At 41.3% G+C, this 23,106-nt stretch overlaps 1 protein-coding gene across 13 annotated transcripts in view; it reads right to left on the bottom strand.

Annotated features, from left to right (window-relative positions):
* kcnma1a (potassium large conductance calcium-activated channel, subfamily M, alpha member 1a) overlaps nucleotides 1-23,106 on the bottom strand; it is a 158,233-nt gene that overhangs the window by 11,722 nt on the left and 123,405 nt on the right. For 4 of the 13 annotated variants that reach the window (XM_061745434.1, XM_061745435.1, XM_061745439.1 and 1 more), the window contains exons 19-25: nucleotides 16,917-17,010; nucleotides 11,939-12,065; nucleotides 10,866-11,090; nucleotides 10,129-10,321; nucleotides 6,836-6,949; nucleotides 3,376-3,506; nucleotides 344-538 (exon numbers count right to left, since the gene is read on the bottom strand). In XM_061745434.1, coding sequence (XP_061601418.1) covers nucleotides 344-538; nucleotides 3,376-3,506; nucleotides 6,836-6,949; nucleotides 10,129-10,321; nucleotides 10,866-11,090; nucleotides 11,939-12,065; nucleotides 16,917-17,010 — 1,079 coding nt within the window. Of the gene's footprint in view, nucleotides 1-343; nucleotides 539-3,375; nucleotides 3,507-5,139; nucleotides 5,224-6,835; nucleotides 6,950-10,128; nucleotides 10,322-10,865; nucleotides 11,091-11,938; nucleotides 12,066-16,916; nucleotides 17,011-18,819; nucleotides 19,177-20,806; nucleotides 20,888-21,275; nucleotides 21,309-23,106 lie in introns of all 13 variants that reach the window. The other 9 variants (XM_061745427.1, XM_061745429.1, XM_061745436.1 and 6 more) reach the window with 5 other exon arrangements.

The raw sequence follows: 23,106 nt of genomic DNA, 5'->3' as shown, positions 1-23,106 counted from the left end.
AAAATTCATGTGTTCTGTGAGGCTCTGCATGCAAAATGTTGGCAAAGCAGTCTGAAGCTATGAGCAATGTTTTTAAACTGTACCATAATTCATCTCAGGAAAAAATCCACTCTATTGGATTTTCTGCATAACAATGACAAAAATCTCTGAAACTGTTGGAACCAAATCAACTTGATGTCTCTTTGGTGGTATCTTTGTTTTCTTCAATCTGTTCTCCACCCACTAAGGCCTGCTTTATGTGATCCCCATTCTTCACATTGGATTTAAAACCTAGTACGCAGAGGCGGCCAGATGTGTGCTGCTTGATAATGTCAAAATGTGTCATTTCCACTTAGCTACTTACCCCCAAGTCAGCAAATGGCCCGTCGTAGAGGGCTAGTTGGGCAACACGACACCTGTCTCTGTTGGCCAGTGTCTGTGGTGTGCTGTAGCCTCCTCTGAGAGCGTTCTCCTCAGCCAACAGGCCCTCCAGCTCTGGTGTGGCTCCCCCCGTGACTAGTGTTCGGATCAGAGTGAGGATGTTGTCATTGAAGTATGTCTGGGGAGAAGACACAAGAGGATCTCTGTAAGAAGACGCCCTTTGAGTCAGAAGCAGGGAAGTGACAGATGTGGGGAAAAAAGACACTGCGTCTGTGATGTCAGCTTTCAAACTATCTCGGCACATTAAACTGACCAGGAAATGAGGGGCTATGCTGGAGGACTATAGACTTCCTCTCATGAACCTCCTTCAATAATGGCACAAATGTCAACAAAGCAACCACTAAGTTCATCAAAATACTCAAATGGGAAAAATTACCACAATTTCTAGTTGGTTTTTTTTTTTAATGACTGACTGGAATATTTTTGTCATATTTGTATGCAGCCAATTGGATTAGGCTGTTCTAAACATGCAAGAGGATCTTCTTCCTTCTTAAAGCCCTGTTTCCACCTGGTCTTAACATCCAGGCAGAGTGATCCGGTCATAAGCAGACAGCTCTAACTGCTACTCTTCACTTCTGGCATTAATGTTTCCATTTGTCCTTGTGTGGCAACTTGTCATTGCATTTCAGTCCGGTGGCTTCAGACGGGCAGAAACAGAGACATAACGATGAGTTCATGTTGATCTGATTGTGTCTCATGAGCCCAGCTTTTTGCTTCTTCAATTTGATGTCATAGTTGCACAAATTAGTTCATTTTTCCACCAACAGAGAAAACATGTTTCTCAATTTGTCCACAAATGTATCCTGAATCCATTTACACTTGCACTAGGCTCTCCACCTGTGATCAGATCGCTCAGGACAGATATTAATAATAGGGCTAAACAGGGGCCTAAGATAGTCCTTGATAAATTCTTGTAATTTCTGAAAGAGTGCAGATGGTTACCCCCCAGCGGCTGTGAACAAATACTTATTCACATGAAGATGAGAACGTTTCATAAACAAACTGTATGCAGACATTTATTGTTCTTAATTTTGAACTGACAACTATTATAATCAATTTACCTGGAGTTTGACAATGAGCAACATAAACCTGAGTACACAAAAGATTACAACATAGATTACATTTGGGCTTTATTTAGCTCACTATCTGCTCATTGCGTAACACGATGATAAATGTAGTCAACCACGTGCTAAAAACATGTTTCCTCTGTAATGACGGCAGGGGAGCGCAAGAGATATTGATCAAAGTCCCAACACAAATGGAAAATGTCTGCTGTCACTGCTAAAGATGCTGCAGCTGGCTACACGACTATGCAAAAACAACTGCGTAGCATTCCCTGCATTCGTATGCTGAGACACAGCATCGTTTAATGGCTGTATCAGTGTATTGTGTACAATACACAAAAAGAAAAGGAAGAAGTGCAAACTTAGCAATGAAAGATATCCGAGTACTGAGTTTTGTTTGCTCACAGGGACTACACTTAGACTTGACTGGTTGAAGCTGTTGTCGTGTTTGCTCTGAATATCCTTCATTGTTGCATGTGACTGAAAACAAGGAAAAACAAAACAGCTATATGACCCTTGAAGATCTCATGAACCCATGTTTGAGATTCCAATTATGACAAATTCCATTTGGGAAATTTTCACACCAACGTATTTATCCCGATAGAGCGGGCATGTCATCTGTCCAAGCAGCACACTTAAACTTTTCACTTCATCTGCTTTAATAAAAAAAGTTGGTGAATGAATTGCTTCAAGAAATGTTTCATTGGTTAATTAAACATTAAGCACAATATATGGGAAGATAAACTGATCTGATTCATGGAGACGTTGTCACAGATAATTTGATGATCAATGTCCTCGTCTTAACACATTTAATAAAATAATAGTACTCCAATAAGCATTTCTACTCTTCGCTCGTGGACATTACTTTACACGGTGTATAATGTCCATTTTCCCTTCCGAGAAAACGATTGGACCATGCTCTGTGGGTGTCAAGTTCTATTGTCCTTCAAGCTGATCAGGACCTGCTTTTTCTGCATGTGAAGACAGCTGAAGTCAGCCTGCAACAGGGCTGGAGTGGCAGCTCTGCTCTCAGGGCCCCTGACAGGCCTGCAGAGCCTCATGATGGATGAGCAGTGTCCATTAGCCGGCTTCACCTCTGACCAGCGCCAGACTACAGCTGACGCCTGCGCTCCTCCCTGCTCAGCTCAGCTCCGCATGCCCCTCTAACCCCTCATTCACCTAGAGGACTGCAGGAATTAAACCATCACAGCACCAAAGGAGGTGGAGGGGGGTCAGAGGGGGAAAAAAATTTATAGTGGAGCCTTTTTTCACCCCCATTTCTCAAGTGAAGTGTTGACATTGTTGAAAGATTAAAAAGCTTTTCTTTGGCCTGTTATAGCCTAGCTTATGCTATCGCCGTTACACTAACCTTCAACACTTACTTTCTTTAAAGAACTAATAAAGCTTTTGAAAGTCAAAACCATAATACTTAGGATGAGACGTGATTCTGACACTTTGCCTTTTGATGTCAGTGGAGTTGGCAGGCATATTTGATCAATGTACTGTGCCATTTTAGTTACCAACCTCTGCCTACTTGAAATGCCAAAACAGTGCATCTACTGAAACACATCGCTACATGACCCAAATAAGATTTCCTTTACTCATTCTGCAAAATCTCTTAATATTTATGACATTATTTACTCCCTATCGGTAAGTACTCATGATCTGGAAATAACAGTTTTTTAAATAATTTGAAATTTAAAATACCATAAAATAACAATTTAGCAAATAAAAGAATTGTGATTACAAAGAAAATGAAAGCAGAAGGATTTTAATAACTGCTGAAATCTCTTCCTTTGAATCTGCCTCACTATGTGAAAATCGAAATGTTAAAATGTGCAGTGAAATGTTGTTTTAGTATGTGGAGTTTTCCGTCTGTCTGAGAACTCACCGCGCTCATCAGGGAGTCGAGTACACTGACGGCAAAGGCTGTGCCACAGGCGAAGGGCTGAGTGAGATACAGCTCCGTGTCTGGGTCATCGTCGTCATCTTGGTCCAGGAACTGAACGTTTGAGTCGTTCACTGAGAGAAGGGAAGCACGGCTGAGTAAGAGAGGGCCGCTTCGGTTTCATTTGACTATATCAAGGTAATGAATGAGGGAAGTTTCAGGTGTTGGGCTGGAACTTGTACTATAATAGAACATCAGATGCACATTCTACTTAGCAGTTTTATAGATATACTTACTGTTAACTACAAGATAAAATAAAAACTTAACTTCTGCTCAAAATAATGACATGTTTTCATTTCACATTCATGTCCAAGTATATCAAATTATTGTTTGGACTCTAGATGTTTGTTATTATATCTTGAAAATTAATGGTTATACACTGTATTTAACATGCAGGGTGCATTTAACACAAAATATGTTGAGAATATTATGCACACACAGCAATAGCCATTGCAGATGTCTCCAGTTTGAATAACTCTATATACTCTGTCTCCTGGGTTTGCAGACAAAACATCAACTATATTTTATTTCACCGCTACAAAAACAAAAAAACTCTCAGATGAGAGACCACAATCAGTCTTGGGACAACATAACCTGTATAAATCAGATCAAATCTATTTATTCTTTTTTTTCTTTAATAAAAACAGTAAAAAGGTATGTATGTATGTGCTTGGTAAGCATTCAAAAATACTGAGACTTCAACAATGGCTACTATCTCATATGAGAAAATCATGCTTATAAGTTCATGCTTTGATTTGAGTTTTTTTTTCTTCACAAATGGGTTTGTGACATCATAACTTAAATAAAAAAGAAAACATTTACCTCTGCCCTGAAAGTAATATTAAAGTCAAGTGACAACACAATTATCTTAATACCAGGATTAAGAACAAAACAGGTCTGTTAAAGAGATTCAATGAAACAGAGTGAATGAAAATAACCCGGTAATGAAAGTTAAAACACCAACTCCTCCCTGTAGGCTGTTTCCCTGGAGTGTATTTTTCTTGCAGTAGTGATGTGAATCCAAACAGGCATCGTACAAGTCTTAGTTTGTCTTGTACAATATCATTGCCTCAGAGATATGTTAAAAGGGAGACGGGGAATAGGAAAAAAATATTAAAGCGAAAAGAAAAAAAACTGCCTAAAAGACTTATATACAGTATATACTTTTTGGGTTTTTTTTTTGTTTTTTTGTTATCTGATTTCATCCCAGGCTTCCCGTGAGCTGTGGAAGAGAAATGCCAGTCAACGAGACGAGGGGCTGATGCAAATGGGCCTCGGCTGAAAAAGTGACGGTGGGGCGATTGAGGGAGAGGGTGAGCGGGGACTTTTCCACAAAGTGTGTGTGTGTGTTCAGAGGAAAAGGGGAGGAGGTGGAAGTGAAGGACCGAGGGGGGGCCGGGTGTTGCTATGAAAACAGCCACAAGGACAGACTGAGCGTGATCAAAGGCCAAGTGATGCTCTGCAAACGCCAAATAAATAAATAAAAAAGATCATTTAAAAAAAAAAAAAAAAAAAAAAAAAAAAAAAGGCTCAAAACAAGACAGTCAATTCCAACCAGAACGAAGAATAAAAAATGTGTTCAAAGTGAAGCCATGGCAGCTGCGAGGGCCTTGACTGCAGCCGGATAAATCAAGACAAGCTGATGAGGAGTGGAGTGGTGGAGCGAGGGAACCGGCGGGAGCAGTGGAGGACAAAGGCTCGGCTTACCCAGCTCTGTTATCATTTGTATGTTGGTTCCACTTTTTTTTTCCTGACTGTGTGAAACCAACGGCAGTAGTTTGCCAGGTTTAGCTAATGATGATGAGACAGGGGGGTGTAGAGAGGGGGAGAAACGGTGTCGTTATTGAAACAGTTTCAAAGGCATTTTTCTGTCTCAGGATACTTGAGTCAAGTCCAAAATTGCTCTGAAGAGTTCACGGTTGTCCGCTGTCTACGAGTAAAGCACTCCGGATTAAAGTGCACAGTAAATAGAAAAGCCCGAGCTGTCACAGTGCTAAACAACTACAACACCAATAAATGATGTCATGGTTACACAGTACAAGGGATAAACAAGGTCTTATCCATAAACGCACCTACATCACACGCACTGCAAACGAAATTGATCATGCAACTCAAATGAGGTGTGTTTTTATGTTTCAACTTGCCTTTAATCTGCTCCTGGCATGGTAACCTGAACATATGACAATGTACAGTATATGCTTCCAGTGTTACATGCAGTCACTCTCCCCCACCCTCTGTATGCTCCTGCTCCTCCCTCTCTTGTGGGACAATGTTATCACAGCCACGGTTGCTGCTGCTGTGAAATCCGCTAGCAGAGAGCAAGCTCAGAGACAGCAATGGAGCTGCTAACACTCCAGTCCAGGACACTGCAACTCCAACATGGACTATCTGGTTTTGACAATTATATATGTGCTCAACAGTGTAATGGAGAGAGCCTCAACTCAGGTAATGGCTGGCCCTGGTACAAGGAACATTAGGTGGCTCTTTTCTCTTCCCGGCCTTTTCTTAGCTGGCCTCATGCTCCATTGCTCCCTAATTGGGTCAGGGGAGACAGAGTAGCTGGTCTCTGGTGCTTTAGAGGGCCCCTCGGAGATCTGAAAGTTTCATGAGTCCCCATCACCAGTGGGAATACAACCACTGGCATTGTTATTAATAAATGGACCCCTTTTGCAACCAAGGCACTTTTTTTTTTTCCCCTTCCACCTTTTTCTCCCTCTCTCACCCTCTCCATCGGGCGGAGTTGCTCTTGTCCATTAGCGGACAAATTGCAGGAGACGTAGCTTTTGTCCTAAAAGTGCCTGTCTGACATTTTCAAGTTGAGTCATCATTTGACAACGGCTCGTCAGATCCAATAACGCAGACACAAACTTGAGCTGAGCCGCGGACGGCATGAAAGTGAACAAATTGCACAGCATGCGTCGCACACTGCGTGCCCATCCGGCACTGAATGAGTTGCAGCTTTTGTTAGTGCAACTGGATTAGCGAGTCTGTACTTCCAAGGGCTCTTATACACCAAACCAACATAAAGAACCCGCAGCAGTGACACAACCCCCTGCTGTATTTCCTCACAGCGCCAACATCGGGACAGGAAATGTAGCATTTTAACACACTGAAAAAGGTGACAGCAGCTTCCAACTAGGATGTGCAATTTACACCTACGTCGAGAATACAGGATTATTGTGGAAAAAGGCACAATTAAAAGCAAAAGAAAAAACTACACTTGAATCTGAATCTGGGAGATGGTGCAGTAGACACCAAAAAGACAAGAGACTACATTCACTGATACTCTTAACAGATTGGTGTATAAGGGCCCTGAGCCTGGAGATGAATTATGAGTTGATCTGACGTGAAGGGGTTTGGCGTGGAATGTCTGCATCGTTGGAGGACAGAGGAAGAGGGTTACCTAGCTCTGTGATGATGGGGATGTTGGAGCCGGTGGTCACAGAAGCCTGACGCACAAAGCCATGTACTGGACTGCTGTCTGGAGATGACCTGTCCATTCCAGGAGGTGTGAAACCTGCACACAACAGGAAATACATACACAGGTGACAAAATGCAGAAGTAGGTGACATGTTCAAGCAGCACTGTGTGAATGCTTCTGCTGTTCATTATTTAGCAATATAATTAGTTTGCTGTGTTTGTGTTCCAGTTATTATTGATGAAATCCAAAACTGAACACTTTGATGTGTATTCATAGTTAACTGAGGCTCAACAAACCACACGACATTCCAGCTGATGAGGTTAGAGTCCTATCTGGGGTTTATTCTCCATCATGATTCACTTTATGTAATTTTATTTCATTTCATCATGTGCTCATCCAATCCAATCGCATTGTCTGGATTAGGTTTTCCTGACTGTTCATAGGTGATGAAAAGTACAATAGGTTATCAGAGACTGTGTTCTCCCCAGAGCACAGATGACCTAGCCACACGTAGTAATAGAAGTTGTATTTTGCTCCATTGAGTAGACTTTCTTTATTCTTTTTTCTTGCCCCTCTCTCTTTTTTTCCTGCTGTATGCAGTTTCCCAGAAAGGCTACACGTTTCTATCTAATATTACGGCACTGGAGGATATAATGTATAAAAGATAAAAGAAAAACACATAAATGTGCACATCCTTGAGCTGCGTTTTACTACGAAAGTATCAAAAGCACCGGGACGCAAGCTGGAACTCCATCAATGCTATTATACATTGTGCTCGCATCAGCTCACTTAGTTTGAAGCTTTTGATGCGCTCTTTCTGTACTTTCAGCAAATATGTGGACTGATAGAAAACAAAAAAAAACTGGAGATGGCTAAGTGAAGAAGGCGCCTTCCTAAAATTGCAATACCGTTTCTGTGCTTTTAGCGGTCAGCTACGACATATTTAGCATTCGCATCCCTCCATCAACGGGCAGACATAAATTTTATATGTTGTTCATTTTGTTACGATAAAATTGGTGAAGAGTATCCCGAAAACCTTTTATGGTGTGGCACAGAACCATGAAATACAAGTACAAGTGACAGGAATATGAATTCACATGACTTCACATTTTTTGCATTTCCTCAAAGTGACAAGTAAACACCTTAAATCTGTAATGCTGTATGCATAATGCATCAAGTGTGTTTTGACATCCATCATTTAGTGCTGACTACAGCAAAACGTCAGCTTATAGTGCCACGACCAAGAAAACATAATGCAGGGAATATATTCAGGTCACAAAGTTTTAAAAGGATTGCGAAATATGTGTGTGTGTGTGAGAGTGTGTGTGTCTTTCCTGTCAAGAAACCCAATGAGCTGCTTACATTACAAAAGAGATCTTTCAGCCTTTTGCAACACAAAGGACACCAAATAGTTTAGTAAGCGGCAAAAAGCACACACTGAACTGAAGCATGGACGACCGTAACTTTTGTTACACCAATTACTGAAGGAGGAAAAAGCGCAGGTCTGACAGTGTGACTCAACGAGGGAGCACAAGCTCAGACGGTGCAAACATCATTTTGTCCGTGAAGGATGATGTTTACTCCTCTGGAGACTGACAGCAAGTTTGTGAGTTCTGGCTCTTAAATGCTGCTCTTATGGTATCAGAGTGAACATGGAGACAAAGATGTACAGTAGGGGAACAGCTTTCGTTCTGCACAACACAGGCACCAGAAGGTGATGCTGGTGAGAGGCCCGCTGCTGTGCTGGTGAGCTCTAAACAGAGAGTTGCATGTCTTTACTGACGACTAAAAACGATTTGCGCATTTATTCCAATGTAAAATTCTGCTTGAGAAGTTTACATTACATTATTTTAATTTCATTAAGATTTATGCTAACATTTTACGAGACTGGATCAACAAAATTAAAAAAACATAAGTTTCAAAATCAGCCTGACATCACACCATCACCTCGTCTGGCTTGAGGATGCAACTTTGTGTGTTCGGCTACAATAGACAAGTGAGATCTGGGTTACATGCCCCCTCATCCCTGTAGCCCCGCGGGCACAGCTATGCTCTGTGGCTGACTACACGCTACAACAGCCGTGAAAAGCTCTCCCCCAGGAACATGCATGTTTACTTATTCATTTGCACCTTCCAAATTCCACAGATAGTGTCTGAATGGGAGCATCGCTGGGAGGAATCCCTGAACAATAGCAGCTGTTGGGTAAGTTGGTAGGCTTTCTTGTGTATGCATGACTGCATTTCGGTGCAGAACGTGTGTTTTCTTAAATGGCTGCGGTGTAATGATGTGAAAGACCTGATTATTGATAACGCTTGGGTCCACCCATCGATCTGGGGAGAGGGTGCAGGCCAATGAGCTTCAATATTGAGGGGCTTCTCCCTGCCCTTTGTTCTTTGGTAGCGCTGCTATCCCTCACACATAGCTGTAAAAATAACAGCACCTGCATTCTAGTAAAACATGTGGAAGTACTATAAGCTAAAAATAATAATAGTTATAATAATGGCCTCTTGACACTTAGGTTTGAGTTGCATTTAGATCAAGAGGCACCAAACGCAGCTGAGCTGAAGGCATGCCTTCCGAGCTAATCATAAACCGAGGATTACCTGACTGGACCATCATAGCATAGATGGCCGCATGTGTTATGTGCACAGACATCCACACAAACGCTAAACTCTGTCTGAGTGTGTGTGTGTGTGTGTTTGTGCGCGCGCGGGCGCATGTGTAGCTGTTTTGTTGTGACTAATGAGGAGCAGCTGAATTGGCCTGCCTGGTGATTTGTACTAGCTGCTTAATGATGATGAGGCCTGATGGGATGCCAGGTTCGTATGTTTGTCTGCAAACATCAACAATCTGTTCCAGACGATCTGCCAGGCTCCAGATCAGGGGGAACGACATCAAATCACACAGTCATGTTGATTACATCATTAAAAAGTATTATCAAAGAGGTTTAGCAGCATCTAATTACAAGGGATAACACAGAAATCATCAGAAAATTAGGTGGAGTAAACACTCTTTTAAAGGCTTGATGAAGCAATCAACACACCGGTTTCAGCAGTCGCTGCAATGCCAGCCTATGGATGATGCTCAGCAGACTTGCAAAGAATATTGATAACGACTACTCAGCACTCTCTGTGCTTGACAAAGTAGGCCTCTCACCCCTGCCCCAGTCCTTTCCTCTTCTCTTTTGCAATTCCTGACTACCGTCTTCCCTCCCTGTCACAACCTGTCCCCTTTGGGCAGCAGTGAACACGGAGTCTAATACGACGCTTCTTACCTTGGGAATTAGCCTGTAAGACCCCAATGCTGTCATCAAACTGCATAGATTTGATGTTGAGCGATGCCAAGATGCATTCTTTATCCTGCAGTGAGGTATCTTCGATATTGTTCTGATTGGCTGACAGTATTACGCACATGTCGCAGAGGTTGATGTTGACAGCCCTTAAATCTGCCCGGCTTAATGGTGTACCCTTCAGGGCGAGGAGAACACAGAGAAAGAGCGAGACAGCGAGAGAGAGAAAGCAAAACACAGAGAACAGGCAGATGTGGGGAGGGGAGAAAAACAAATTTAAAAAGTGAGCAGAGTGGAGCTGTGGGAAATTAGTTAACAAGTATTCTTGTTTTAAGACAATGACATTCCTCTGATGGAACCAGGCTTTAGAGTTTCAGAGACATGGACTAATCTAAAGGCTAGCCTGTGCTGAGGGCTGTGTTTGGGATTCTCCTCTGATCATCACTCAAGCCAGCCCTAACAAGCTCCAAGGCAGCAAGCCATGCCATCTGTGATGGGCGCTGCAGCTGCAGCGCTCATAAACTCCGCTTTGGGTATGCAGGATGTGTCACTGCTCTGGATAAAAGGACTTCACTGAGCTGTCATGGAGTGATCATTCAATTGAATGATGTGAGATCAGATCAAAATTACTTCAACACGCCTGCATCTCAAAATGTCATTGCTTCATTAGCTGATTATGATTTCACCCCCTCCCCCACCTTCCAGTGAACTCGAACACTCACAGGTAAGATTGAGACTTTGGGAAAGTTGTGAAGCGTTTCCCACTCTCGCCGCAGGTAATCCAGCGAGCCCACGAACACTATAGGCTTTAGTTCATGGTAATGGAAGTTGCTTGCTCTTAAAGGCATCACCAAGTTTCGCAGCCCCACTAATGCGGACGTGACATCTCCAAATATACAGACCACTACATGACCGCTCAGAACCGTCATGGAGGCTTCACTGCGGGTCTGCAGGCAAAAGAGGGGCGGGGGAGAAGGGGGGAGGGGGGGAATACAAGAAATTAGAGTATGCAAAGAAGAAACGTCATCATTTTTACACGAAAGAAACAGAAAACTGGGTTTACGTAATTTACATTTCAAATCCAATTTCAATTTGTCATCAGAGTGCAGCATTTACACAAATAAATGCTTAGCTGCCTACCATTCTGTTCCTAAACTGTTAAAAGTTGTTCATAAGCAGTAAAAGATGTGATGTCTATCTATATTGGATAAACAAGGTAATTTTTATCCGATTATTTTACGTATTAAAAACAAAAACATAATGAAATGATCCACTCCAAGATCTGTCACCTGCCACAGAAGCCCCATGAACCCTTCATCGCACATTTGGAAACTAACTCTGTTTACTGAGTTAAACTGTAAACCAGTTCACTTCTACACATCATCTCACACTTTCCATTGTCCGCCTGATCAAATGGATTCAATATTTCTGACTATTACTAATTATCTTTGTATCAAGTGACACAGGCTGGCATGGGCAGGCTTAGTTCACATCTAATTTAATCTATTTTGTCCAACAAAAGCATTAAAAAAACAATACAAAAGTTAATGCTTGCAAATGATTGGAAGCTGCCACTCACAGACTGTGTTCAAACAGGAACATATAAAAAAACAAACTCACCTTGACATAACGGAGAGGCAGTGGAAGAAATGTCAGTACACATTAGTATGTGATTGTGTTACTGCAGCATTGATGGGAAACGTTGGCTCCTGAACATACTGACTTCACTTCTGTCCATGCATATTTTGGTTTCATTTTAACTGGCGTGCAGTGACCAAACTCCAGCTCCACTTACCAGGATGACTTTCTCGATGTCTTTGGAAGGGCACCAGTGGAACATCCCTGTCGAGTCATACCTCTTCACGTTCATGTCCATGTTCTCGATCTGTTCGTTCCCAGGGATCAGAAGGGGGTCGTGCCGACTGAAAAACAGAACATACTTGTGTTTTGCGAGCACTGCTTAAAGAGGAATCATCTGTCCATTGAGCAAAAGTTCCTCCCACTTTTTGCACCGTTAAACTTTCCACTTCAGTATTGTTTCACCATTCCTTCTTGTTGTAGCTATGAAGACATACAAAAATGCATAGGGCTCTTTTGCTCACAGTGGTACGGAGGAGAACAGCAAGACTTGAGTGTTACTGACTGAATGGCATGACAACACAAGGCCAATTACCAGCTTTTACCCTCTCTTCCAGTTCCTGACGCCATGTGGAACAAATATTAAAAGCTCCAACAGGCTCATAGTTTAAATATTTCAGGAATTTGCCTAATCACATTTTGCTCTCTCAACTGATGGTCATTAATATTTCAGCAGCATGTCACAACCAAACAGGCTAATCCACAGCAGTGGGCTGCTGAGTTTCATCCAGTGTAACACTGACCATGAAAGGACTTCTGTCACTTCCTTTATACCTCTTCTCCTGCTCTTGCACTTTTTCTGTAAGACATGTTCTCACACGTCCTCGGTAGACAATCAAAATGAAAAAAGTATTTACTATTTAACCCAAATAATGAATTCCTCTACTAAAGCAGCACTGTGTGCAGGGAGCTGCAGGAAGACACAAGTGTGAGTAATATGGGAGAAAACATCTCAAGAATTTGACATATATCTCTCTCACTATCACTCTCTCTATCCTCTATCAACACTGCCATTCACTGACAGGCCTTTGAAGTTGTCTCTTCCTTTAACTTGCATTTGGATTGCATGCCATCGCAAGAAGAGTAGGAATAAGAAAAAGAAAAAAACAACAACTGTCAATTAGCAACCCTTTTTCTCCAGCTCCCTTTCCCTCTTCTACCCTCTATCAGTTAGAGCAGGTGATAATAACACTGACAGCATTTAGTGTTTTTACACTCAGGCTGAATCTTTCATCCAGAGCCGCGTGTTGCGCCAATCAACTCCACGGAGCCCCCGTCACTTCAATCTGCTCAGCCCCACTCGCCTCCACACACGCGCTGACTGGCGCATGCAGGCGGGCTGCCGCTCCACCTCTCTCTGCCAAGACAGTTATCTTTCACAGAGCTGTCAGCCGCGTGACTGACAGGCTGTCACGAGCTCCACACATATCCTCCTCCACCGTACCTCTGGTAGAAGCCGGCACACGGCTCAGGGAGAGCAGACGTGACGTCTGTGTTACAGAGCCACGCCCAGGGGATATCAGCTGCCGATGATAGTGACATCCTCTGATGTTTGGTGCGTGTTGTCAGTCATGACCCACTGCTGTTGGAAGAGTGGCGTTTTGTGCCATGGTGCAGAGCAGCTCATTAGCACACTGGACTGGACACTAATATACAACAATGGACAAAGGTCAGAGCCCTTGTGCTGTTTTTGAGTTATTTTACTCTGGTTAAAACATAAAAAAGAAAAAAAGACATCTGATTGTAGTGTGAATAGGGCACTATAACTTTTTTTCTGCATCCCATCATTTACTTAACAAAAGTAAAAAGTGAAGGCAAAAAAAAAGGTGGGCAATAATAAATACCCACCCTTACTGCTAACAGTCAGCCTCAGTGAATTAATCATCTGCAGGTGTGCAAAGCTCTGTGAAACCATTTGCTAGTCGGAGATGTTCGAATCATGTGTGTGTTCACACAATGCCAAGAAAGAAAGACAGATGCAATGGTCTAAGAGGAGACATTTTTTGTCAAAATCAATTTGGACTGCAATATTCCACAGTGTGAAAAATGATAGTTGCCAATCATCCCAGAAGTGGACAATCCAGCAAATTTACCCCAACGTCAAACCACGTAATACTTAACATAAATAAACCCAAGAATTACATCTCAGACCCTTCAGGCCTCACCGATGGAGCAGTTAGAAGAAGACTGAAGAAGGTGGGTTGGAAGAGTTGCCCGGAGAAAGTCACTTATGTGTAAAATGTGTGTGATATGTATATGGAAGCACGCATCAAAAACCTCAATTAACTGACACATTATTGTAAAGAAGAATGGGCCAAATATCCTACACAACCATGTGAGAGACTGATAAAAGCTTAGAGGACACGACAACTTCTCGTTACTGACACCAAAGGTCATTCTACAAGTTAGTTAATCATAGAGAAACTTATTACTGGGCACATGATTTTTTACTTTTCTTTATTTTTGTTTCATAAATCCTTTTCGTTTAGGTTGTATTTGTCTAACAGTGAGACCCACTACATTAAGTATATAATGTATATAAATTATGTTTTAATTGAGCTCTTTGTGCCACATCTGGCCCTCACAACAGTCATGTTGGCCCCTCCAACGTAAGCCATGAACCAAGCTGGGCGCGGCTCATGACATTTAGGCCCCATGTGGCCAATATAACACTTGTCAGTGCCGAAAGTGCTGAATGTAGCTGCTGTATACATTAATTATATACATGACTGTATATAATTAACATTGCTGTAGTAGACGTTTCCTAAATAACCAATAGGAATATTCACTACATTTCCAAACTCAATAAATTGCATAACACCTGAGTATAAACTAAATATTTCTTCTGTGTGACAAACAGTAATTTACAAGATGAAGTTTTACAGAAGACGAGCTGTATTTCCATAACAGCCGGCATCAGCCCATCTCTTTCCCAGCTCTCTTCCTCGGTATATGTTTCAGACTCAGTTGAGTTATTCCAGTGTATCACTCAGAAGTCACAAGCTGGGGATGGGCGCGCTCCCCAATCCCTCTCTGCCAGACTACGAAGGCAGTCTCTTGCTTTGAAAATTTCCCCCATCATGCAAACTGACAAAGGCATGCTTTTCAAAAGCCCACAGCCAATCTGTTGATCATTATTTATTTACAAAGGCCTTCAGGCTGCGAGTCCTGTAAAAACCACACTTGATACGTACGCTGGCTCTCTTGCTAGCTCTCCATTGTTCCCGCCCCCCCCCACCCCCGTTCTTGCTTGTAGAATAAAGTTTCCCTAAGGCTACCTCAAACAATCACTTTTCATTGTGCATAAAATCTACCTTGTAAAAAAGCACAACTGTTTAATATATATATGGTGTTGTATGCTGACAGGGGTAGCTGTGAAAGGAGGGGGGGGATTATGACGGGTAATATGATGTTCTGCTAAGGGCTAAGACTGGGGAAAAAAAATAAATCTACACCTATAAGAGAGGACCTGTCATCCCAGTACCCAAGAGCCGGCAGAATACAGAAGCACGCCTAAAGCAGAGAAAACTTTGACACCGCTTTGAAGCGTTTCAAAACTGAGTAAATAACTCACAAGGATTATTATATGTGCAAGATCAAAGCAAAGATGCATATATTACATGGCAAATGGGGACCATCTCCTAAGCAATGTAGGATGAGAAGAAAAGGTTTTGTGCTTTAAGTTAGGCGAAGTAAACTGCCTTTTAAACAAGCAGTTAGCTGGAAATGTGCCAGCGTCTCATTGTTTTTGTAGCAGTTTTCTGCCTCTGAGCAAGGGCATCTAAACTGATGCTTTGTTGCAAACTGCACTGAGGGGTATGACTCTGTGTTGAGCTAATGGTTTGGCAAGTGTAAAGGCTTATTAAGACCTTGTTTTTGCGGAGAAACTGAGGGGGAGGCCAGCAAGTATACTGGACAAAATCACAAAGGCACGCCAGTGCAGAAAGAAGACCGCTGCCTGAGGGAGCGAAGCTAGACTGACGTACAAAGATCTCTGCCAGAACGTAAGGATGTACTGTAAGGACAGCACATACAGTATAATAATAATAAAAACTGTGTACTGTAAGGACAGCACATACAGTATAATAATAATAATAAAAACTGTGTATAAAATGGACAAGACCATAATGAAAGGAGAAAAAACACTATGCAATTGTATGCAATTACGTTGCTTTTATTTCAAAAATGAAAAAAAAATCTGATTTTTTAAATTCAAAATAGTTTGATCCATGTTAAAGAAAATTATTTATTGATTGATTTTCATTCAAAAATCAGCTTTACTTTGATTAATTAGTTAATGTAAATGAAAACTTAAGGAAATGTGATTTAAAAAAATTCATAAAATATAAAGTCATGATGCCAATATTCATAAAACCTTTACTAAAAACTATAATGTTTAGTTAAGGGTGTTTCCGTCCTGCTGCATCTTACTGCACCTCCACGACTTTGTCATGCTGTCCTAGTCCGTGCAGCATCTCTCTATTCTTCTCGCTGCCTTGTGGCTAACCCTGCCTCGCAGCCAGAGAAACGCAAGACCTAGCCCTTTTATCTTTCAAAATCAATTAACAGCAATTTAATTCCACAAGACAGGATAAAAAGAAAGGTAATATTTGAATTCATATTTGATTGTGAGGATACATCTCGCATATGGCCTTAAGTACCAGAAACAGTACTCACAGGGGTTCCCACAATAGAGGAGTAGCCTGAGGGCAAAGTAACCATGCAGGTCGCTCTGATTGGTTGCCGGTGTCATTAGTGCCAGCATTGTTTAAGTAGTACATGTGGACCAGACTGGAGGAGGTGACAGCTGGGAGTTTAAAGCCAGAGGAGTTTTCAAGCAACTCTTTGCAGCCGCTTTTTATGACAGATATATTATTTCAGCTCTGTCATTAACAGCTGACAGTATGCCTTAACTGCCAGAGCTTAACAGGGCATTTCTTTTTTCTTTCTCCCAGAGTGCCTTACCTCCCTTTCCTGCCACCTCTCCATCCAAAGTCCCACCGTCACATTATCAGCGGCATACAACTCTGAGGAATCTCTAAGACACATGTCTACTCCCCTTCCTTCCTTCCTTTCTTTCCCTTTCCCTCTCATTCTCTTAAGGCTGCGCGGAGAGGAAAATCAGCGACTCTTACCTCATCATTTTGGGTGAACAGTTAGGCGAGTTTCGCATCCCTCCGTTGCGCTGCTTTTTTTTGGGCGAGAGAGTTGATGGATGCTCATCTTCAACTGCAAAAACACACAGAATGTCAGAACAGAGACAGACGGCTGAGAAAAGTGCGCTGGGCCTGTCATGAATGGTAGCTTACAATCAATCAATCATCTGCAAACAGAAAACAGATAAAAACGTTTAATTAAAATAAAATGGAACACAACAAAAAGGAAAATTAATAATTCAGTGTCAAATTTAGGAAGCGTTAGTAGAAATGGTAAATAAAAAAAAAAATAAAAAAAGAAAAGAAAACGCAGGGGAAAACCACAAAGAAAAAGCAATTTGTGCCCTGAAAATGTCATGGTGTACTCACATCCCAAACCCCGCTACATTCCCCAATTCCTCATATTTTAACTCTTCCAAGGTGCACTTTCTTTCCCAACACTGATCCACTGCTGCATCTGTACAGTGCACCTCCAGCAGTTTGCATCAGAATGACAATGCTAACATACACCATTAATTGCCATGAAATGACTATCACTGTCAGTGAGGCACAGGCAAAAGCAATGGCAATGAGATAAATAACTGTTATAGGGATGGCCCTTGAATGCTTTTACCTCTTCATCTTCTTTTATTTCTAAAAATACTAAACTGTCTGCACCCCACTTATTCCCGCTACCACTAGTTTGTATAGTGCGGGTCTACCCCCATGCCTTGAGAACATTTAGCACTCATGACACATCATGAAGGTCAGCGTATATTAACAGGCTGTGGACGAGGTTAGAATTGGTCTTACTTAAATGAGAAATGAAGGAGTTTTGTTAGATTCAAAATCATGTCGGTTGACGTTTGAAGCTTTGGTGTTAAGCATTTGCAGGACTCAGAAACAGAATCCCTTTTTTTCAGTTTCTTGTCAGCTATGCTTAGCTATGTTGTGAACTTAAAGTAAAAAAAAATAACCACAAAAAAACAAAACAAAACGCTATCTTTTAAACTTTGCTTGAGTCCAAGTCAGAAAGAGAAGATGGGGAAGAGCAGCCAGAGTAAGGCCAGGATCAGTTGTCTGAAGATTTCAGTCAAGCTAACAACAGTCTGATCTTCACTACTGTCATCTGCAAGTTTCAAAAGCTTTCCGAGAGGCACCCAGATACTCTTCTCCAATCTATGCTCTCCCAGCGCAAATGCCAAGTGTACCGTCACTTCAAACCCACATTAGTCCTTTGGTTAGAAATCAATAGCCCAGCATGATATTAGTGCAAATCAATGTGCACGCTGCAAGCCGTGACTATTCCAAGCATTTGGAATTACATTACTGTCTGAGCGCACATTTTCAACTGTCACCTAATTCTGCTAATAACAGATAAGAAATATGGCTTCGCCTTCTAATAAAATGTCATTGTCTGACATTTCCTTTATGCAACTGGCCATACAGAATCGCTAATATTACAAGCACTTTCCACTTTACAAATAATTCCCTGACTGTAGTGCACTTTGAAAATACTATATATATATATATATATATATATATATATATATATATATATATATATATATATATATATATATATATATATATATATATATATATATTCACATTTATAAAAATGTATGTATTGGCTCTGGCTCTGCTGGCTATATACAGATCTATTTCTATATCTATATAATAATAATAATATCATACATATATATATTTGTTTGGAAGTAATGCCATGTAAACAGTAAAATCTTCTACACTAGCAGAGAGGAGTCGTGCACAGCAGCAGAAGCAAAGACATCAGCAGCAGCTCCGGCAGAGTGAAGCGTCATGCACCTAACAAGGAAAACAATCAGGGGGATGGAACAGGCAGGGTCACTGACTGATGCATCCCGCTAAGGGGGCGACCTACAGTGCCTACTGTGACTGAGCAGCATGGCATTACTGGGTTGGTAGCGGTATTTCACCGGCAGACTGTGGGCCCGGTTCAGTCGACTCTCTGCCAGGGATCTGGGCACCACACCTCCTGGACCTGAGATGCCGAGGTGCATGTGTGAAGGCTCAGCTCTGGGCCCCGGCCCCGCAGGGAGGAGGCTTCCTCTATGGATATTAACAATGGTGGTGTTGGCTGTGCCCCGCCTGACCAGGGGTTCCTGTCTGGGATGCGGGGCTTTGGGAATGAGGAATGCATTTGAGGAGATGGAGGTGGAGATGCAGCCGGTGGTTTTAACTGATCGCTTTTGTAAGGACGGTTTAACTTCATCCAATACTGTTAAACAGTGGAGAATAAAAAGTGTGAGAAATCCTGCATTAATGTTCATATTAAAAGTAGTTCAATTTTGACATGAAACTGGTGGAATTTGTAAATTAATTTACGGCATATTGTAAGTTTGATATTTTTTCATTTGATGTTTCAGGGTAAACTAATTCCTCAAGACATCACCTTCCTGCATTGTTCAGCACCGTAAACATAAATAAGAAATAGATCCACTTACTTACAAAGAATATCCGACAATTATTAAAAAAAAATGTAATTATAATAAAAGCATTCACTTTTGATATGAAAGCAGGGATCACATTATTTTAAACCTGTTTGGAGATTAACTGAAATGTTCACAGTGACATTCACTTTGCACTTGTGACAAATATGAATTAATTATAAGGCGCTCAGTTCTGTTTCTCATTTGTGCTACACTTTCTGGTAAAAGGAAGCGAAAACACGGCTCGGCTAAAACCAGTCAAATTCAATCAGACATTGTCATTTCAAGCATAATGCATAAAACAGCACTTTCATTTCAACAAATATAAAACTGCAACTAATAATTTATAAAATTACTAATTCAAAACCCTTTTAATCATTAAACATTTATTGTTTTCATTTTGGATTATGTACTGTAACTGTGGTTTAATTCGAGAACAAAAAAAAAATCCTTTGTCATTCTATTTTTCAACATTATGGTTGCATTATTTTGTTGTTGTTGTTTAAATCATAATTGCAGCATGTCCAGTGGCAAGCTGTAATGTCTAATGAGTATATATCCTCTCTTTTTGTACACCGGGTGTCTGTTCCCATCAAACACACCTACACATACTGGCATATGTGTATCTTCGAAAAGGAGCTGTGGCACGCTGCAGAAAAACAACAGAGGCATATAAGTAAAAGATCTATTTGCAAAGTTAACAGCGGATCCCCTTTCTCCTCCCTGGTAGAAGGGTGGCTGCTTGGTTGTTTGGAGGGGAGAGCATGCTTGGGTGGCCCCAGGCGATAAACAGACGTTTATTCCAGCCGTCAGCTGCCTCCTTGATTTACAGGGCGCCACCGATAGCTCCTGGATTCATCTGGCCCTTGTCAAACACGTGCAGCGTTACAGAGCATTCACCCACACTGGCAGGTCCACTGTGCATCCTGAACAACCCAGACGGCAACTGTCCCTTCTTGAAATGGTAATCGCCTGATACTACTTTCCTGCATGCAAACCTTATCAGATCACTACGACCGTACGTGAAGTGGATGATGAGGTGGACGAATTACAACCAAACATGTTTACTTTTATAGGTGAGCAAAGCTGGCTTTGCATTTACTGTTTTGCTACATGAACAAGCTTTACTCTTCAACTGCACAGCAACTGAACGAAAGCATGTTTTAGGCCATGCACCATTGGTCTGCTACGGCTAAAAATAAAACAGATTTATTGACTGCGAGTCCTTATACGTAGCTAAAGAGGCAGCCATAATTTCAAAGAAGAAACAAAAAAAAAGTGTTTATTTGCTTCATAAAAGGAAAACAAATATATACATAAAACGTTAAGGATGAAAAACTGTTATTTAAGAACTAAATGTTATTCTTAACCAGTACAATGAAAAGTGATTCATTTAACAATCATTTACCAAACATTTACCTATATTGCAATCAGCTTTGAATCGAACGCCAGCCTCTTTTTGGCTTCCACTGTTCCCTGGTGTTGTAGCGCCATCTGCTGCTACATGCAGCACAATACAAAAAGAATATTTCATGGAACTGCACGGCATCAGCAATCAAAAATGTACTTCTTTTAAGAATGTCTAAATACCAGGAATTCATTATTTTAATTACCCTGCTTTAAACGTATTTAGTGCTATTTTAAAGAAAAAGAGCTAGTTGAATTAAACAGTGAACATCATTTAAGATGAGTTGTTTTATGACACTATGCAAGAGGCAAACCAACAGCACTATATTTCAAACAAATAAGGGACACAGGGTACATAGTAAAGCACAGCATAAGTACTACTTATATTACATGACAACGTGGGTGGGGGTGGGGGTTGGGGTGGGGACTACAGTCTTAACAAAAAGCTAGAGCAGGGTGGAGGACAGAGAAGTACACTTACGTGATCTGACATATCCATTATATTTATATTTGGCTGAGGAGAATTCAAAGACAAGTGGCAGGTCACACAGAGGGATAAAGGATGTGATGCATGAGACACATTAGGAAATACAGACATCAACGTAAGAATGGTGGATGGGACTTCAATCCAATGTAACCTCGCCTGTGTGGTCTTTAAAAGGCATGACGTACAGTATTAACCAAAAACAAAAAGGATACAAATAATAAAAAAAGATTAAAAATGGCAAAACCCAAACAGTGGCGCTGATTATGATGTTTGATGACGCAACAAAGGCAGACGGATTAATGTTTGACTGTCCTTTCTCAGAGTGAGCCATGCTTTTAGGAAAGTGTACCAAAACTGTATCGAGATCAAATGCAGATCTCTTGGCAGATTTCATAAAGTTCAAATTTGAAGTATTTTACTGATTGTTCAATTGTATAAAGGTTAAATGCTCTGAACTTTTGCATTTTTGTTTGAAATTTGAGTTGGGTGCTTGACAGACGTGAGTGATGCAGCCACCATCAGAACATAACCGTGTACTTGAGCGCTTTTAGGGATCCAAAACTTAGACCCAATACTCAAAACAGCTGAAACGAACAGAGCGCTGATACAAAGAAACTCCACGATCCCATGCAGTCCAGATGTTTTACACTATAGTTTTTTTTAAATGGGCACCTTTCCAATTGCTGATTCAACGCTGGGGTTTCTGGGGTTGTTTTTAACAAAAGTTCACCTTTGTTCACCTGTGTGCTTATGCTCACAGGTGAACAAAGACACTGCTCATCCCAGATCTCTTAATTATACGAGAAATTAAAGTTTGTGACTTGACTAAGCTGGTGCCACTAAAAATGCTGATGCTTTGAGCACTTTAATTGAGCTCCACGCTGCTGACACTCCCCACTCTTTCCTAAAGTCTCTTCCAGCAATAAAGGCCACAGTAAGGGTCAAGGGCTGATCTATGACATGGATCCTCAAACCGGGGACTCACAGCGGCCCTGGCATCTGCCTCTAGTAATCTGCCCGCACCACAGCGGCGGCACAGCAACTGGCTAGCATCTGGGGCGTAGCGACGCAGCATAGGGCAGAGGGTGTGGAGGGGGAACCAAGCCTGCCTGGTGGACAGGAGCTGTCAGGCCAAGTTTGGTGACGGACCAGCAGCGCTGGGCAAATGAAAATGCAAACATAATTTCTGTGTCAGGATAGATAAGGCGTTTTTGCAATGAGATCCAGATTTACACACACGCATGGACACGGATAGAAAAGTGCATGTTGTTCTGCACACAAGAGGGGCGCAGGCATGTACACACAGCCCAGAAGGCCGTGCACAAGCCAAAGGCATCTCCTTAGCCCCAGGTTTCCAACCCATGTCCACAGCTCTGCTGCATAAGAGCCCGAGTCTCTCCATTATACAGTTTATCTCCCTCGAGTCCAAAGTTTCCAAAGGTCACAAACACAGACGACTGTTCCAACTGTTTTCAGACAAAATTCAACTTCTGAATTAGCCAAAGAAGTCAGTACGATTATTGATGTGAATGTTAAAAGGGAAATTGACAATGATCAGTGTAAACATCTGGGTAATGTGGAGCTGTTGTACTGCATAGTTCTTATTGCATCACTTATTTGCAAAATCTTTTACAACCTACTTTAAAAAAAAAAATCATATATATATATATATATATATATATATATATATATATATATATATATATATATATATATATTTATTTATTTTTTTTTTTTTTTTGCTGTGATTGATTTGTTCCCTGAAATGTATCATAACTCATAAGTATATACTCAAATTCTACTAGTCTAGTCTACTATAAATCCA

The sequence above is a fragment of the Cololabis saira genome, chromosome 17, assembly GCF_033807715.1.
Source record: "Cololabis saira isolate AMF1-May2022 chromosome 17, fColSai1.1, whole genome shotgun sequence".
NCBI classification, from domain to species: Eukaryota; Metazoa; Chordata; class Actinopteri; order Beloniformes; family Belonidae; genus Cololabis; species Cololabis saira.
This window is presented reverse-complemented; position numbering and strand designations above follow the sequence as displayed.